This window comes from Schistocerca serialis, chromosome 6 (assembly GCF_023864345.2).
Source record: "Schistocerca serialis cubense isolate TAMUIC-IGC-003099 chromosome 6, iqSchSeri2.2, whole genome shotgun sequence".
Classification (NCBI taxonomy): Eukaryota; Metazoa; Arthropoda; class Insecta; order Orthoptera; family Acrididae; genus Schistocerca; species Schistocerca serialis.
The window spans coordinates 190025078-190044495 of record NC_064643.1 but is presented as its reverse complement, the minus strand read 5'-3'; the positions used below and the strand labels follow the sequence as shown (position 1 = coordinate 190044495).

At 40.1% G+C, this 19418-nt stretch overlaps 1 protein-coding gene across 1 annotated transcript in view; it reads left to right on the top strand.

Annotated features, from left to right (window-relative positions):
- The window catches only part of LOC126484740 (monocarboxylate transporter 1-like), a 102638-nt gene that overhangs the window by 14179 nt on the left and 69041 nt on the right, over nt 1–19418 (top strand). The window contains exon 3 of the mRNA XM_050108335.1: nt 9661–10119. Within this exon, the coding sequence (XP_049964292.1) occupies nt 9661–10119 (459 nt within the window). The remainder of the gene's footprint in view (nt 1–9660; nt 10120–19418) is intronic.

The following is a 19418-nucleotide window of genomic DNA, read 5'->3' as shown; positions in this document are numbered from 1 at the left end:
ACGTGCTGCGATTTCGTATGACTAGCAAAACAAAACCAGAAGAACAAAATAGTAAGTGTGTTGGATCACTTTTAATCTTGCATATGTGAACCCATCTTTAGTCTGTCGACTGTTTCAGATTCACTTACCGGAGGGATTTGGCAACAGATACACAGAAGTGCCAAAGAAACTGGTATTGGCAACCTTATTCAAGTGCAGAGATACGTAAACAGGCAGAATACGGCGCTGCGGTCTGCAACGCCCATATATGACAACATGTGTCTGACGCAGTTGTTCGATAGGTTACTGCTATTAGAATGCCAGGTTATCAACACTTAAGTGAGTTTGAAGGTTGTGTTATGGTTGACGCACAAGTGATGGGACACAGCACCTCCAAGGTAGAGATGAAGTGGAGATTTTCCCGTACGACAATTTCACTAGTTTACCGTGAATATTAGGAATCCGATAATACATCAAATCTCCGACGTAGCTGTGGCCCTAAAACGATCCTGCAAGAACGTGACTAACGACGGCAGAAGAAAATCGTTCAACGTAACAGAAATACAACCCTTTCGCAAAATGCTGCGTGTTTCAATGCAGGGCCATCGACAACTGTCATCGTGCGAGCCATTCAACGAAACATTATCAGTATGAGCTTTCGGAACCGAAGGCACATTCATGTACCCTTGATGACTGCACGCCATAAAGCTTCACGCCTCGCCTCGGCCCGCCAACACCGGCATTGGATGGTTGATGTCTGGACACATGTTGCCTGGTCGGACGAGTCTCGCTACAAATAGTATCTAAAGGATGAGCGACATCCTTAGAGCATAACTGTACGGCGACGATATTCTACTCGCCGTTTAGTTACCTTTCACCGAAACCCATCGTGAGCTTACATTTCACCAAGATAATGCTCCCTCGCACACGGCGAGAACTTTGACTGCATATCTTCGTGCTTTCCAAACTCTACCTTGGCCAGCAAGCTCGCCGTATCTCTCCATAACTGAGGGCTTTTCGAAGGCCGTCCATCCAGCTGAAGATTTTGACGATATAACTCTCCAATGGGATATATTCTGGCATGATATCCATCACGAGGATATCCGCCAACTCTTGTCAATAAATGTCAACCCGAATAGCGCCTTGTACAGGGACCGGAGGTGGACCAAAGCATACTGACTTTCTCAATTTGTAAAGCTCTTTCTCTTTAAGAAATAATCTGATTTTTATGAAATTATAATACTATGTTTGTCTGTACATGTAAGTCACATCTACCAATTTCTGACCCATTCGGGTAATTCCTTTCTTGTGTGTCGTTATCATTTTTTGAAAATGTACTTTGTTCACCTCCAAGTCGCGTGAGCTCAACAGAGCAACGGAAAACCTTCAAACCCATTCTTGCTACAAGACTGTACCCTCCATTTCGCATATCTAACGCTGGTCTTGGTATACTGTTCTTTTGCACGTGTGCGTGATTTCCATCGATCTTGCAAGTCCTTTACTTACATAAAAAAATGGTACGTAAATCTTTGTTCTTAGTACTGGCGTGTTTGTCCAGTGTGTACGATACTTTTCCGGTATTTTACACTCATGAACAATGTGAGAGTGTGTTCAAGAGTGAGCCAGGATAGTTCCTCTGAAAGGGCGCGGCATATTGCCTTCCCCATCCTTCCGTAATCCGAGCTTGTGTTCCGTCTCTAATGACCACGTTGTCGACGGCACGTGAAACACAAACCTCTTGTCTCTCCCTTCAATAGTGAGCATTTTTAATCCAAAGGCGAATCGATTAGTTCGTTTTTTCAGGTGACTGTGATTTCGACACGACGTATTGTACGTTAAGGTTACAATTGACTGCAGGAAGGGCGAGTTGCGCGTTAAGAGTAAATCTGAATGAGGCCACATCGGGATGCTTGGCGTGCGGGGTACTACATCTCTTGTAGCTTCATGGATTTTCACGTGTCTCCGTATCAAAGTTATGTCTGTATGATGAGTACGTTAATAAGGAGGAAACCATCGCCCATAGCGTCAACTGCCTTGAGGAACACGTTCTTCATCTCCATCGTCTACACGCACACTCCGAGAGCCACCATACACTGCGTGAGCACTACTAACTATTCTCGTTCCTGTTCCATTCGGCAAAAGCAACGAGGAAAAACCGCCTGTCTGTATGCCTCGGAATGAGCCTAATTTTTCTTGTGTTCATTGACAGCAGTACAATCGTTATGTAGTCAGCCACAGATACCAAATGGTTCATATGGCTCTGAGCACTATGGGACTTAACATCTGAGGCCATCAGTCCCCTTGACTTAGAACTACTTAAACCTAACTAACCTATGGACATCCCACACATCCATGCCCGAGGCAGGATTCGAACCTGCGACCGTTGCTGCAGCGCGGTTTCAGACTGAAGTGCCTAGAACCGCTCGGCCACAAATACCAGATCTCCAAATTTTCTTAACAGTGTTTCTCGAAAAGAACGTTGTCTATTCTCCAAGGATTCTCATTTGAGTTCAGGGAGCATTTCCGCTGTACTCGCGTGTTGATCGAACCTACCGCTGTCAACTTTAGCATCACGCTTTTAAACTGCTTCGATGTCCTCCTTTAATCCGATCTGTCTGTCTGCGAATCACTCGAGAAGTACTCAAGAGTGCGTCACACTAGTGTCCTATCGGCGGTTTCTTTGATGGACTTTCCTAGAATTCTCCCAATAAATGTAAGTGGACCATTCGCCTTCACCACTCTATATCACTTTGCAACGTTATTCCTAGACATTTAATCGATGTGGCTGTATCAGTCAGCAAACAAGGGACACTATATTCCAACAGAACTGTTTTTCCTGCCTACCAGCATTACCGCATATTTTTCTTACTTTTAGAGCAAGCTTCCATTCATCACACCAAATACATATTCTGTCTATGTCACAGGGTATCCACCTATAGTTCATGACGACACTTCCCTGTACACTGCAGCATCATAAGCAAACAATCGCAATTTTATGCTCACCCTATCCGTCAGATAGAAAAAGAGCGGTCCTGTCTTATTTCCCTGAGTCATACATGACGAGACCTTTGCTTCTAATCAAGACTCGCCGTCTGTTATGTAAGGCATTTTGGAGCCACTCACGTATTTGAGAGCCTATTCCGTGAGTCAGCAGTGTAGTGCCATGTCAAACGCTTTCTGGAGATCTAGGAATTTGCATTCTACCTGTTGCCCTTCATAATTTGTTAGCAGGTTATCGCATGAGCAAAGCACAAGCTGACTTTCACACAACTGATGCTCTCTAAATCCGTGTTGATTTGTGGCAAGAAGCTTTTCTCCCTTTCTCAAGGAAACCTGCTCAGGAACTGCACCAAACCAGCGTCTTAGTCTGTAATTTGCGGGTCCGCTCTTTTTCCCTCCACACAGAAGTCACCTGCACTTTTATCCAGTCTCTTTGCACTTCGCACTGTGAGACAGATTCACAATAAATATAAGCCGACTAAGGGGACAATGCCTTAAAGGTCTCTCTGTGAAAACGATTTAGGATTACATCGAAGCTGGCGACTTCTTTCTTTACAACTATGTAAGCAAGTTCCCAACGCCTGGGAAGTCTATTCGTATGACCTCTATACGGGAGACCAAGCGACGGCAAAACAATGGTATTCTGCAGGACCCTCCTTCATGACTGATTTTTTAAATGTGATATTTAAAACTCCAGCTTTCTCTTTGCTGCCTTCTATGGCCAAAATACACTGGTCTATGAGTGACTGAACAGAAGCCTTCGATCCGCTTAGTGATTTTACGTAGGACTAGAGTTGTACCTCGTTCTCGGTAAGACCCCTAGGCCACCCTTAACTACCATGGGTTTGCAACAGATGATAAAAGGGTCACTCTGCAGAACTACTCGCCAACCAGTGCTGTTCAACTAAAAGTCGGGGAAGGAATGCCTTATTATCCAGAAAAATCTCATAACTATACAGAGCCAAGGAGCTAAGACAGGATGATGATGAAAAAGTACACAGGCACAAATGAATGCACATTAATATGGAATTATTATTATTCTCGTGACAGAAACATACATAGAGGCTCAGTTACCATGTAATTTAGTCTTTGAACGAAACTGGGCAATTTACAGTCTATTTTGTGTCACTTGAGGGAGACTTTCTGCAATACATGAGGCTGGACACAGTCGACTCTGAAGCATGTGCTTGGACAGCCTGGACTTCTCCAGAATCACACTTAATACTGTTTTGTGTACTGTTGCTCCATCTTGCCAAATTAATACCCACGCCTGACCTCAGCGTATTCAAAGATTTTCAGGTCATTCATTCCTCCTCATGTCCTGGAGGCAGAATTCCAGAAACTTTTTCCCAATCAGAGGGAAGGGGAGTTTTACCACTCCAAACTTCCAGCCTGAGATTTTCATCACTGGTAGTAAGTACCTTTGATATTCTAAGGAACCTCTTCCTTGACTTTAGTCGCTGCGAATGCGGTTTATGCCCATAAAGGCGATGGGTTTGTTCTTCTTCCACTTTCTTTCGTTTCTTATTCACAGGAGTTTCTCTTTTTGAGAATATTCTTGAAAGGCTGTAAATCCATTCGACGGGAGTAGAACTCAAACAACCTGCTATTTTTCTGCAGGTGTCGTTGAGACCTACGTCTAACTGTTTGGCATGTGATGAATTATACTAAACAGGACGAGCCTACTCTGCTGCAGAATAGGCTAATGTAAGGGAAAGGTTGATTGCCCCACTGTGATCTAACCAATTTTCTTAGCAAATTCTTTCTGGTGAAAACTTTCAACTTGTTATTCCTGCAGTGTCTCTTGAAAGTAAGCGATCTGCCTAGCGTCACTCCTAGGTATGTGGTATTGTAGCTGTGTTGTAACTTATCTACTGACCATACTGTATCAATTGGAGCTAACACGCTTCGTTGAGGAAGACCGTTTTTCTGTAGTTTCCATCGACGGCACTGCCCTTGAAAGTCAACGAAGAACCTACTGTTTTGCACAATTGCTGCCACTAGCCTAGTTGGGCTAAAGCCCTTGGTCATATTGTATACCTTGAGTAGCAGTAGCTGGTGGTTGACAGTGTCATAGGCCGCTAATAACTCGACAAATATCATCCATGTCATCTTAAGAGCTTCAAACCCATCTTCAGTGAACTGCGTAAGATTCAGCAGTTGTCTAGTGCAGATTATACAAGGACGAGAACCATCTTATTGAGGTATTAGCAGGGGGTGAAATACAGGCAAGAAGTAATTCAATATCATTCTTTCCAGCAGTTTGTACAGATGGCAGAGTAACGAAACTGAAATTCTTTGCATTGTTTCCTTCTTTACCAGGTTTCAGCAAAACAATATTGAATGTGTGCAACCATCACCTTTATAGCGGACTGAAATCTGTTTGGGACACTTTCAGTGAGATTTCTCAATGTTAACCGCAACCAAATATTTTTCAAGAGCCGAAACGAGAGAAGATAGCGATGTTGGACGCTAGGGTATGCTGGAGCGAAGTTGACGTTATCACTGTTTCGGGGGATTATCATTGGGTGCAAATTAGGATTATTGGAAGGCCAGTCAGTTTCAGGAATGTTGTTTCCACATACCATTTCCTCACAGATGCTTTATGACAGGGTGCACTGTCATGCTGACAAAGACCATCATCGTCTCTGAACTGTTCCTCCGCTGCAATCAATACACAGTGCTGTTAAATGTACACATACCATTCTTCAATCAGCATTTTCTTAAGAGCATTAAGGGACTACATATTTACCACTAAAATCATCCCCAATGCGTAACGCCCCCTCCTATATTCACCATTGTTAGTACATGACAGTGACTAACGCTCTCCAGGCATTCTTCAAAGCCAAACCATTCCATTGGAATGCGACAGGGTATAGCGTGATTCATTACTTAAAATCACTAGTTTCAAGTCATTCACTGTCGAAACGCACCGTTCTTAGAACACCTCAGCTTGTCTTAGTACTGAGTGCAGAAATGTTGACTTATGAGGTGCTGCTCGACCATTCTTACCTATTTTTTAAACTCCCTACAAACAGTCATTGTGCTAGCTATACTACTGGTAGCGCTTCGGAACTCACGAGTGATTCCTGCGACTAATTCATGCCCTTTTTTACAACCGTCTTTCGCAGTGCTTGATGCTTCCTGTACGTCAGTAAATGAGGTCTTCCTGATCTTCGCTTAACTATAGTTTATCCATCGCGTGCCCACTTGACAATCACGTCATGAACAGTCGACTTGGAGAACTTCACTTGTGGACCGTTCCAAGTGTAGAAATGTCCATGATGGATTTGTTACTTAGATGATATCCAATAACAAGCCCACATTCGAATTCACTGCTCTTATCTGCCATCTCACGCTGCCCTTACTGCATCTACGTTGACAACATACTACTCCCGCCACTCTTACACTGGCAGGTCTTCCTCTCGTGACATCTAGTGGTCAATCCCCCATTACGTAGCGGAGTCCTAATACTATTATCAGATATTGTACACTTAGGTGACAAAATGCTTGCTATACCTCCTAATACCGTGTCGGCCCTCCTTTCGCTGGGCGTAGTGCATAAACTCGACGTGGTATGTGCTCAACAAGTCGTTGGAAGTCCCCTGCAGAAATACGGAGCCATGTTGCCTCTATAGCCGTCCTTAATTGCGGAAGTGTTGCCGGTGCAGGATTTTGTTCACGAACTACCTTTGGATTATGTCTGATATATGTTCGATGGGGTTCATGTCGGACGGCTTGGGTAACAAAATCATTCGCTCGAATTCTCCAGAATGTTATTGAAACCTTTCACGAGCAGTTTTGGACTGGGGACATGGGGCATTGACACCCACAAAAATTACATCGTGGTTTCTGAACGTGACATCCACGAATGGATACATAAGGTCTGCAAGCAGCGGAACATAACCATTTCCACTTGGACCATAGGACCAAATTCATTCCATGTAAACACAGCCTGAACCATTGCACAGCCACGTTGACAGGTCCATGGCTCTTACCAACTGAAATCTGGACTCATCTGTTCGAGCCACGGTTTCCCAGTTGTCTAGGGTCCAACAGATATGATCACGAGCCTAGGAGAGGCCCAGCAGCTGATGTCACGCTGTTATCAAATACTCGGGTTTGTGGTCTGCTGCCATAGGGGATCACCGCCAAATTTCGCTCCATTGTCCGAAAGGATACGTTCGTGGTACGTTCCACATTGATTTCTGCCATTATTTCACAGTGTTGCTTGAATGTTAGCACTGACAACTGTGCGCAAACACCGTTGAGTGAAGGCCGTCAGCCGCTGAATTGTCCATGGTGAGAAGTAATGCCTGAAAATTTGCTAATCTCGGCACACTCTTGACACTGTGGACCTCTGAATACTGAATTGCCTAACAATTTCCAAAATGGAATGTCCCATGTGTTAGCTCCAACTACCATTCCAACTCTGTTAATTCCCGTCGTGTGGCCACAATCGCGTAGGAAACCTTTTCACGTGAATCACCCGAGTACAAATGACAGTTCCACTAATGCACTGTCCTCTTTTACCTTGCGTACCGCCATCTGTATTTGTCCATATCACTATCCCATGACATAATAGTTTTGCATGAATCGTTAGTGTTCAGTCCTATCTTCTGTGTGTGTTCAATAAGTAATTGTGCTGATATATAACATTGTTTCAAGCGGTTGCTAATGTGGCATCAATGATGAGAATCCTTTGTTATGTTAGCGAATTCGTGTACTCTCTCTCCCTTCTACGCTGGTGGAGCTCACTTGTGCCCAGCAAGACTAAAGTGGCGAGATAACTGTTACAGAGGCAGTGATGGAGACTAGCGACTTGAGTCACCTAGCATACGGCGATTGTGAGCTAGGAAATTACGTCATAGGAACCTCTGGCGAGATGAAAGCGAGTATATGGACCTAATTTCTTATCTGTTTGTGTATGTCGTAAAATTCGATACACAGAGCGATATGAGTTGGTGAAAACAGCACTTAGATATATTTACTCGTTCTGGTAATATTTTTGGTAACTTGTTTTAGCTCCACAGCTTACGGAGTACACGAGTAGCCGCCTAGCAATTGCCGAGGGCAGCAATATTGTCGTGGGCGCAGTAACACAGGCACGAGTCTTTCGCAACGTGGGAAAAGCGTCCTTGAACAGGTGGTAAATTGGTACAGACGTCAAGGCCCAAACTCGAAGAGGTAACTGACTTACCAATACACCATCATTCAGACAGAGAAAGATTGTTGTGTGTAAGAGTTGTTAACATGTGATGAAATGGAGTTCCTGGAATGCCTGCAATCTGCTGTCACGAACTAACGATACAGGAAACTATTGTCCAATAATGATTATCTGTATTATCTGTTGCTTCATCTATGGCACACCATAGGCGTCCTGTTGCTTCAACAAGACACAGCGTCATGCTACTGCCCCCCCCCCCCCACAATAGTATTTTAGAACACGCCATTGCTCCTGAGACGTTTCAGAATACTTTATGAAAGGTTCCATCGTCTGACAGTAATTGTGCTATCACTATCAAATGATTTGAGTCGCATTGACAGATATTGTTTATGTCATAGACGCGATGTTCATGCCTTGGACCCCGACTCGACTGATCTATTCGAGTTACTATGGGTGGTTGAGTGGTCATGGATCACAATCGTTCTCCAACATCTGTCAGTGTACAGAAGACATTAGGTGCTATATTTCTACAGACGGATGTCTGCAATTTTATTGCTCTTTTCTTTCCATCGGTTGAGGATTTCATCAGTCCTCTGAATAGGCTGATATGGCCTGATACGACTCATTGCCTTATATCAGTCACTCAGAATAGCACACAATGTCCTTAGTTATGTGTTGAATATATTACAGTCACTGGCTTTTCCGTAACTTTTTGTATCTGCAGCTCCCACTAATACAATGGACGTTATTCTTGACATCCAAACAGACGTCCACCCATCACATCCCTTTCATTAGTCAAGTTTCCCACCTGATTTTTACCTCGTAAATTTTGCATTGGGCTTCCTCATTCCACGACCAATCAATTCACCTAAATATTTATGTCCTTCTGAGACACCACATCTTAAATGTTTCAAATTTCTTCGTTTCTGTTTTCTGACAGTCACTGGTTCACTTCTGTATAATGCTGTGCTCCAGGCGTACATTCTCAGAATCTTATTCATTAAATTAAAGCCTGTGACTGACAGCAGTAGACATTTTTAGCGATAAAGTCCCCCATTCCCTACGCTAGTCTGCTCCATTTGTCCACTTCTCTCCTTGCGAGGACCGCGCGGGATTAGCCGAGCGGTCTAGGGCGCTGCAGTCATGGACTGTGCGGCTGGTCCCGGCGGAGGTTCGAGTCCTCCCTCGGGCATGGGTGTGTGTGTTTGTCCATAGGATAATTTAGGTTATGTAGTGTGTAAGCTTAGGGACTGATGACTATGGCAGTTAAGTCCCATATGATTTCACACACCTCCTTGCGAGCAACTGAAAATGTACCATGATTAATTAACCTAACTGTTAGCGTTTAATCTTAAGAACTACATAACTGTCTTTCTAGTTGCGGGTTTTCAATAAAAGTTTCGTGGAAACTAATACGAAACGATAATGATTGCTCCCATCTCCGGATGCGTGGAAATTGTATGTTGAAGACACGTCTAGTTCAGCGTGACTTATCCTCATCTCACTTTGGACAGGTCTGGGCAGTGGGCTAGTCTCGCCCTCTGGCTTCATTGCAGTCAAATCGTACTTCGTGAAGGCACGAGGGCGCGCAGTTGGCATGTCCATGGCGGGCGGCAACCTGGGTCAGATGGCGATGCCGCACCTGGTGCGTTTCCTTCTGGAGAACTACGGCTTCAGCGGCGCCATGCTCGTTCTAGGAGGTGTGGCCATGCACGGTCCAATGGGCAGCCTCCTCTTCCACCCTCTGGAATGGCACGCCGAGCGCCGACCCGTCGCCAGTGAGCTGAAGCCGCTCAAGGACGATGGCGCTGTGGCGAATGAGCAGCCGACCAAGGTTCTAAAGCCGAGGCGCTTCGCGTCTGTGACGTCACTAGCCACCTCCGAGTTGGGCGACATGAGCGAAGCCATACCTGTCGATCACAGCAAGCGTCTGCCGCCCACTAGCGAGGAGGACCCAAGCCCCGTCCAACAGAGTGAGTATTGGCGAACATGTTCCAATCTGTGAATTACTAAAACCCTTACGAGCATCCAGCCACATATGGTGGCTGCAATCCTGTCAGATATCGCATAGAACTGCTTGTCAGCTATTGCTTTAGGCGACGTCGTACTTATATAGTCATTCTGCCAGCTATAATATCGCAGGTCCCCAGTCCATTACCAAATTAAGCAATATATACGTCATTTCTTCATCATGCTTGCTTCACTGCCGCGAGGGCCAGGTACTGTAGTGAACTGAATGTTGTCGTTCTTACAGAGAATGGATTCCAGCTGCCGCGTTCTTTACGTGACCCCTCCATCCATGTGATGACAGAATTGTGATGTAATGCAATTATTTATCCATTTTCGAAAGTGTGATCCGCCATGACTGATTTCTCTGTATATTCTAGGTCCAAATCCTGTTCGTATTCTTTCCAGTGTTGTTCTACAACGTGCACTGTTTATCTTAGGTAATAGTAACAACTCTCACAAGTAGTGTAATGCATGTAGGACAATCTGAGTCCTATATCATCTTTCACAGACCTCATCAGTTACTGCATTTTACATGTCTCCCTGACGATTAACTTTGTCTCCCTTCTGCAGCCAGCTATGCGGCCCTTTCAGACAGTAGGACAAGCATATACACAGTGAACTACAAAAAGTAGCAGTTTAGGTATTACCTACTATAACACATATTTTCTAATTAGAAAAACTATTGTATAGGATAATCCATACCGACAAATACATAATCAAATATTTGGTTACCATCACTATTAAGATTCATTTCTTACGATGTGATGGAATCCAGATTTGTAATTATATATTTGTAACCATGGAATTGGTTGCGTAAGCACTGGTTAGAATGACTACGTGTATCTGCCAAACAATAACCAAAAGACATAGAGAACAAAAATTTTTGTATATCTGCTAGGTTTCGGCAATTGATGATGACATTTCTTATATGGAATTGCTATTTTAGTTTATCTTGTGGACCTGCTTTTATTCATTATGAATAACTCTTTATAGTCGGGCTTTCTTAACAATGAAAGATCGTAGAATTATTATTTTTTATTTCGTGTGAACGTCATGTACGTTTTAATCTTAAACTACTAATATTTTTGTATAAAATTATATCTCGTATTTAATCCATTTTAGCTACTCTGAAAATATCGTGTTTCTACCGAATTCCTTGATCGTTTCATTACTTTCATCAACTAGATCATCATCTTGGGAGTCATTTCCCAATGAGCCAATTTGCAATGGGGCTATAGGTGCGAAACATACTTCATTTTGAGAAAACTTCACCTCCGGAAACCTAATGATAAAGGAACTGTACGTTGTGAAGAATCTTGTATGTGACTTATAATGAAACTAACTTATAAAAATATAACTTCATAAGCCTCTAACATTCAATATTTCTCGTAAAACGTGCTTCTTCTGTATCTTTTATAAATCTAATAGTGGTGCCTAGAGTATGAAGTGGTAACATTCATCACAATTTCTTGCATCTGCAAATTATTTATTTACTTATTTATTGTACATCAACAACAGCAAACATTGACAGGTACATAATGTTTAATTTTACATGTATATCTTGTTAAGTATTTACATATGGTTTAGTTTTACTTTTTGGCACAAATTTTATACACATTTTTAAATTGCGAAAATTGCTAACTTAATATTACTGACTGCTTTAACTGATATAATTGCAAGTTAATCATAACTGAATATGCATCTGTAAATAATATAAATAATTAGATTAGCTCATTAGCACTTCCTGTGCGAGTCTGGCGAAATTCGTGTGCCCCAGTGACACAACTGACTTCTTGCAGGTTCACACATTGAAAATCTGAGTTATTGGTTTATAAAGCCAACATATAACAACGTATGTTGCAAGTTGCAAGTCTCTTAGGTCGTGTAATAAAGGTGTGTTAACTGTGAGACAATAAATTAAAATTTGGAGGAGTATCATCCTTGCATGTAAGTTTCTATATAAGGACTATATTCAGTAACAAGACACTATGAAGTCAAGGAACTTCTCTAACTGAAAATATTACTCGCAGAACAGTCTTTTGCACATAGATGGTTAATGAAGTAGAAACCTCATTAAAGATGTATTTTAACAGAACAATTGAATGAAACATTTAAATTGCGATCAAAGGTAGAGCCTAAAATTCATAACCCTGAAAGCCTGTTAAGTCCTACTATAAAAACTACAATAAGTTTATTATATGAAATCAGTAAGAGAACAATGGCATAATTTAAGTCATCACATTCCAATAATATTTCTGTCACTAATAGTTATATATAATGACTAACATTAAACATTTACTTGTTAGAAATTGTCAATGGAGTAGCATTGGTTTTCTTTGAAACAATAAAACTTCATACACACAGGAACTGGAAGGAATAATATTCCATAAATCTCTATGTTGTAAATAATGTTTCAAAAATTGGTGGACATGCTTTAATTTTCAATATTAAGTAGGCAGTACTTTTCAAAATGGGTCGACTCACTATCCTTGAAAAACTGAAACATTATGCTTTTTGATTCTGTGAAAGCAGTTCATAATAAGTGATATAATTTACCTAAATAATTCAGTTTACCCTAGTATCAGATCACTTGTGTTTCCACAGTCATCCGTTGTTGTTGTTGCAGCTGTTGTGGTCTTTAGTCTGAAGATTGGTCTGATACAGCTCTCCAGGTCATACAATACACCTGCTGTCCATACAGTATGGCTATCTGTTTCATAATGCAGATTTTATTTGTAGCCAATATCCAACAGCAGTTATCTCTTTTACGATATGTATGACACAGAACTGTATTAATATGTCCATATTATTGCCATGAATTTCTGTGGTATAGCCTCTTATTGGTATGTGTATCAACCAAAAGAGAGCTAAACCAGCTGTACGAGTAGATAAATACAGACATAAAATGTTTGGTTAATGGCTGTACATAAAGTGATTCTCATGAAAAAGATTTATATTGCTTATATGTCACTCCACTTTCTGACTTGAAGAACCACATATTATATATAAACTATTGACAACTGTGCATATATAGAAAGTCAATAAGTGCTTTATCACAGAAGAGGGCGTGAACCATTACAGCAGCAGGTGATAACTGCCATCACATAATAAACAGTTGAATAAATTGGATACCACAGATGCCTGATCAAGGTAGTCAATGAAACAGATCTGTGAGTCAGTTACTTCACATTATCGATTTACTCAATATTCTTTGATTACATAATTACAGAATATCAATTGTTACTATGATACTTCAAAGTCAATTGTGGAACATACAAACCAAGTCAGCTGTAAATCAAAGGAAACAAAACAGAACATATTCAAGTTAAGTGGAAGATAATTTTTCCCCTAAATAGAGATATGTACATCACAAGTAAAGTATAACAATACAATCATATTATGGCAGGCTGAAACATTGTGGACATATACTATTTATTTACATATCAACTCAAAAAAATTAACCACATATGAATCACCAGAAACAACTGCCAAAATATGTCAAAAGGTAATAAGCAACATCGTGGACGTATGAGCTAAGAAACATAAAACCATGAGCAAGTTGTTCAAATGTTGGAGAAATAAATTTATCTTAAGGAAAACTAATTATATTATGTAATTTCCAAACAATGAGAAATAGGTAATTCTATATGAAACTGCCTGTCTTATGTACCAGCTAATATGTTAGTACTAGTGTCTTATCATATTTTATGACTCAATTAGCACAGTTACAAAAAACACCTAACATATCACAGATTTCTTTCTGAAAACGTGAAAATTATAACACATAGTAAAATCTATAGAATTGTTTTCAATAACCATCTATGGGATACAAAACAGGCCTCGATCAAAGAAACTAATAATGACCAAAGCAACAGTTGCATGACCTAAAGACCGCAATGTCAAGGCAACAAAAGTTTGTTATATTAGGAATGACATTGTGCACATGTTACACAGTAAGGATGTACCTATTCTGTATTCGCTGTTATATAAAATAGGTGGTTTGGCAAGGAATTATCTATTCATCGATCCTGCTAGGAAAATGCCGAGCCTTATATCCATATAACTACTGATACCGTTCTAGTCATTGTTCAGCTTTTGCTTAGTTATGTCAGAGTGTCAACAGCATTAACTCGTCAAGGGCAACGACAAGTTATTCCCGAAACTGCAGCAGTGGTTTGCTGCATATCTGACTTGCCTGCTCAAATAAGTACTATTGCAAAACGTCAACACTATCTCTTGTATAGAGATAGAGAAGGGAAGTAACATTACTGAATGATCATGATAGTGGCTCTGTAAGTGAATGTGATGAAAGATCTTCCTTTGATACTGAAGAAGACATTTATTGCTAGGGCCAAATAAACAAAAATGGATGGAAACTGATATGCATGAAAAGACATCATGTGTACCGACAAAGTATATTATCAAGATCTTTAGAGTCCCTAAAACTGCAGCACAAGGCATTGTGGAGGAAACTGAATCGTTCTATAAAACCAAGTGTATTGGTATGATAGGTGAAACTGTACATTTTACAAACATATACATTTCCAGTAAACCGCAGGAAAATAATTATTCTAGGGATAGGGATGCTAAATTAAGAGTTTGTAATGAAATTTATTAGGCAATCTTAATTTGGCTAGCCTCAAAGGTGGAACTTTTGTCAAGTGATGGAATGGGAATGATGATTTTGTGATCCTGCGGAGTTGCAGGAGATATTTATTATTTTTCAGGTGTATTAGATATGGTAATAAGGAAACTACGTCTATGAGAAGTGAAACAGATCGGTTAGCAGCTAGGTTAGGAGCTACCTTGATGCATTTGTGAAAACCAGCATGAATACTGACAGTCTTGAAGAATTTGTTAGTACTGACAAGAAACTAGAAGCAGTCAGTTGTTGTTACAGATTCGTGCAATACATTCATAACAAACCAGCTAAATTTGTCATCAGTATATCTGCTCTGTGTGATGATCAATCATTCTGCAGTGGGTTTTTGGAAGTATATTGTGGCATGCAGTCATAAGGACGGTTTTGTGTTTCTAGTAAGCCATTAGATATTGTGTGTAAACTAACTGAGGTGACAAAAGGGACAAATGGAAATGTAACAAAAGGTAGCTGGTATATTAGCTATCTGCTGGTTCTCTCTCTCAGCTGCAGAACAAAGTCATTTGAATAGCAACCCAAGATAGGATAAAAGGAAATCTGATCTGGGTATTTGTCCAATAAAAATAGAGAAATCAGTCTGGAAGTTTTGGGTACCAGGAGGATATTAATATGGTATCACATGTACCTAAACTTAACAAATCTGTTGCACTCATTCCCATGATGCACAACGAGGTAACAGTAGATGAGACCACTAAGATACTTCACTTTATACTACATTATGATAACACAAAGAGTGTGATTGAAACTGTTAACCAAAATTGCAATAAATATTAAGTAATGCAAATGACAAGGAGATAAACAATGGCTATTTGGTACATAGTGTAGACAGTTGCTGACATAAATATACAGGTGCTATTTCAAGTGAATATAAAGAACTAGAAACATCCTCATCGAGTTTTTCTAAAGGATCTTTCGTTTCAACTAATGAAACAACATCTTATCAAAATATTTTTGATACCAAGTATACCATCTAATCTTAGCATGTATCTGCGTTGTTGCAAAGTGCAAAAGGAGCACATACAAGAGCAACCAATGAAGAACAAAGGTAGATATGGCACAGCTCCACAGCAGTAAGATGTAATTCTTCTAATGATTTCATCTGTGAAAATAATTCTCAAACAACAGCTCTGTGTGAAAAATGCAGTGTTTGTTCGCCAGAGACTGAAGGCACTTAATATGCTATTACATTACTCCAATGTAACAAATTTGCATCTATAGCATGTGTGGCACTATTGTTAAGGATAAGTCTATGGTAAATCTTCCTTTTAACCACTATATGATGTAATGTAAATTTCTACCATAAATGACAAATCGAAGGCCACTTACCATCAATCCATACATAATGTTGAGTGGTACTTAAGATAAGTAAATAAATTAGTGAAATCAATGTGAAGTGAAGTAGAAATTAGAAAATAAATGAAAAACTTAGTTTAGTTTAGAGAGTGACATACTGGCAAACAGCGGGCAGAGCAGAAGCGACAATGACCGTGAAGTCAGCAAATTCAGGAGAAGCCATCACCCTCCCCACATAATTATCTTTGGTATCTTCTTTGTCCATGTGTTTACTATATGATGATCAGTTATCACTTTCTATTGTAACAGCTCATACCCTATTCTGTACTAAAGCATTCATTACGTTGCTATATATGCATTGCTGTGAGGAGTTTCTATGTAGTATGTTGTTTTTCATGTCAGGAATTGTAGTGACATGTGAACAACAATAACCATTTCATAAATATTACTTTGTATACAGCCATTAACAAAATGATGTATATTCACACATTTCTCTAGTTGATTTTGCTCTCTTTTGGTTGATAAGCAACAAAGAGAAGATGGTATGCACCAACACTGGTGGTAACAATAAAAGAATATTAATGCAATACTATGGCACACATTTCATAAAATTAGTAGGATGCATCATAGTGGCACACAAATCACCAGATACCGGCAAGGTCTATGGCTCATGGGGGTCACCTAAGCCAATAAATTTAATTAAATCTATTCTAATGCTTCTTCAGCTATATAGATTACAGTATAAAGGAAGACTAGCAATGAAAATGAGCTTCAAAATATTTCCTGCTGACATATTTATACAAAAACACAAAAACTCTCAGTATCCACTGTAATATTCGGGGTGTAATGGGTATCAGTGCAGATATTTTTATGTGTGGTGCCTTAATTTGTACACACATTAGTGGGGTGGCTTTTTTTCTCTGCTTGGAACAGTGTTCACCATAACAGGTCAGAAACTTTATGACCTGACATTTTCTCCTCTAAGTGGACTACAACTGTCAGTACAGACTAACTGTTTTGCATCCATGCATCGGACTTCAGCATCTGATCTGCTGCTCAGGGAAGAAGAGCTTGTTCTTACCACTTGTTCTTGGAAGTACTAACTAAACTAAAAAGATATGACTTAAAGCACCTGTAATTATTATTCTGAAAATGATGGAAATACTGATGTAATGTTGTTCAGCGTATGTCCTTAGTCACCAAAAGAAATAGCTGCAATTATATCAATTTTTAAGGTTTAAAATATAAAATGGAATATATTTTTCAAGAAATTGACTATATGTGCTGTAATATTAGCAATAATCTTCTCAGTAAGGATTAAAGTAATTTCAGCATAAAAACAATACACATTAGGAATTAAAATTACATCTATAGTGTCTCCTCTGCTCTTATGATAGTCTTAACCATATAAAAAGAGGACTATTTAAACTACGATCTGAATGCACTAAATACCACAGCTACATTGCACCTGACTGTCAAAATGTTAGAAAATGGTGTGTTCTATAGAGACTGTATAAACTTTGAAGCTTTTTACGGTGATTGCATTTGTCATAATTTTCTTAGAGTGATTGCATTTCTCATAATTATGTACACACAAATCTCCGGAAAACCACACACTATTGACAATGCCATATGTAGAATATCCCAGAGCAATTAAAGGTCTACAGAGTTTTACTCTGATGGTGATACAAACGTTTTGGAATGATGGAGAATGTGACATGTCACATTTGAGTCAGGAAACCCCTAGATCTATCAGCGACTGAGTCAACAGCAATGAACAAAAATTCATTGTTAGATATCTGTAACAGGAGAAAAGGAAAACCTACAATATATTTTTATATAAAGTATTAACCTGATTTTTATGGTTGTAGTAGCTTTAAGGTAGGCAAGAATCTACTGCTCCCTTTCAGATAGTATCACATATCACTCACATCTTTATGGGCATTTACGAAGACACATGCTTTTTACTGGCTGGGTGGTGGTTTAAGAGGAAGGCGATTATCATCTTCGAGTTTCGTTATTAGTTCAATCACTTCACTACTTTGAACTACAGAATTTAACAAACGGTTCTTCAGTTTACATCAAAGTTTTGAAGTAACATATTCTTTTGCTACTGCAACGGTACATTTTGTGAGTTTGCGATGTGCATAGGTAATTTTTTTTAACAGATTCGTTTATTTGGAAGATAGGTGATTTGTATTGAGTTGATTTCTTAGCACTCTGCCGAATTTATACAATGTGTGTGGTAGTGACTGACTTGTGTGTTGTAATGAGTGACGTCAAGTTCTATAATACTTCTTTTCCGACCGTTTCTCTGTACTGGTCTTAGCTTGGCGGTGGGTCTCATCAGAGACAGCTCTAAATGTTTGTGTGCTAGGAATAACATCACTTTAGTGCATTCACATGCATCAATAGGATGTTGAATAGCAGTCTGTGGCAGCATATATCGAACTGACTGCGTGCCAGAAACTGCATTCCTTTATTGATTTCTTGTGTTGCAGAGAGATTCCATCGCATTCCTGACAATAGAAAATAACTTCTTATCAGTATGATCTATATGATCCTAGCGTCACTTAATGGTCACACATTCGCTGCAGGCATTTCATACAGCGGGATGGACTTATGGCATATGCTCTACAATGGGTCAGGTGCGTCTGGCAATCACCCTGTGCAAGAACGTCTAGGTGACACATTACATTCGAGCTCTGCTATTGCCAGCTATGGTGGCTGGTAAATAAACTGTGGCAGTTGGGGCTATCATCACAGTGCGTGCTGGTTCATGTCAACATAGTGGCCAACAGTGTGGAGGGATTTGCTGCCAGTCTGCAGCTATCCATATGCTGCCCACCTCATTTCAATAGCTTTGAGGCCTGTGGATGTCCACAATTGATTACATAAAAAAATAAAAGCGTTCCTATTGTCCTGCACACACACACACACACACACACACACACACACACACACACACAACAGTGGCACAGAACCTCTCATGTGTGTTGCCCATGTCAGTGTGATGGCTAACATGTGAGGTTCTTCAGCCAGCAGCTGCCAAAATAAAACATTGTTCTGCAGCAGCAACAACAAAAACAACTATTACTACTACTACTAACACACATACATACACACACACACACACACACACACACACACACACACACACACACACACACACACATGGCTGAATTAGTTTATAGTAGAATGCTTGCATACAAATGATTTATATCCATCATTATATACATGAGAGCCATGGTTTTCTGCTAGTACAAGTGGAATTTTTGTACATCTTACCATTTTCAACTCAGTATAACT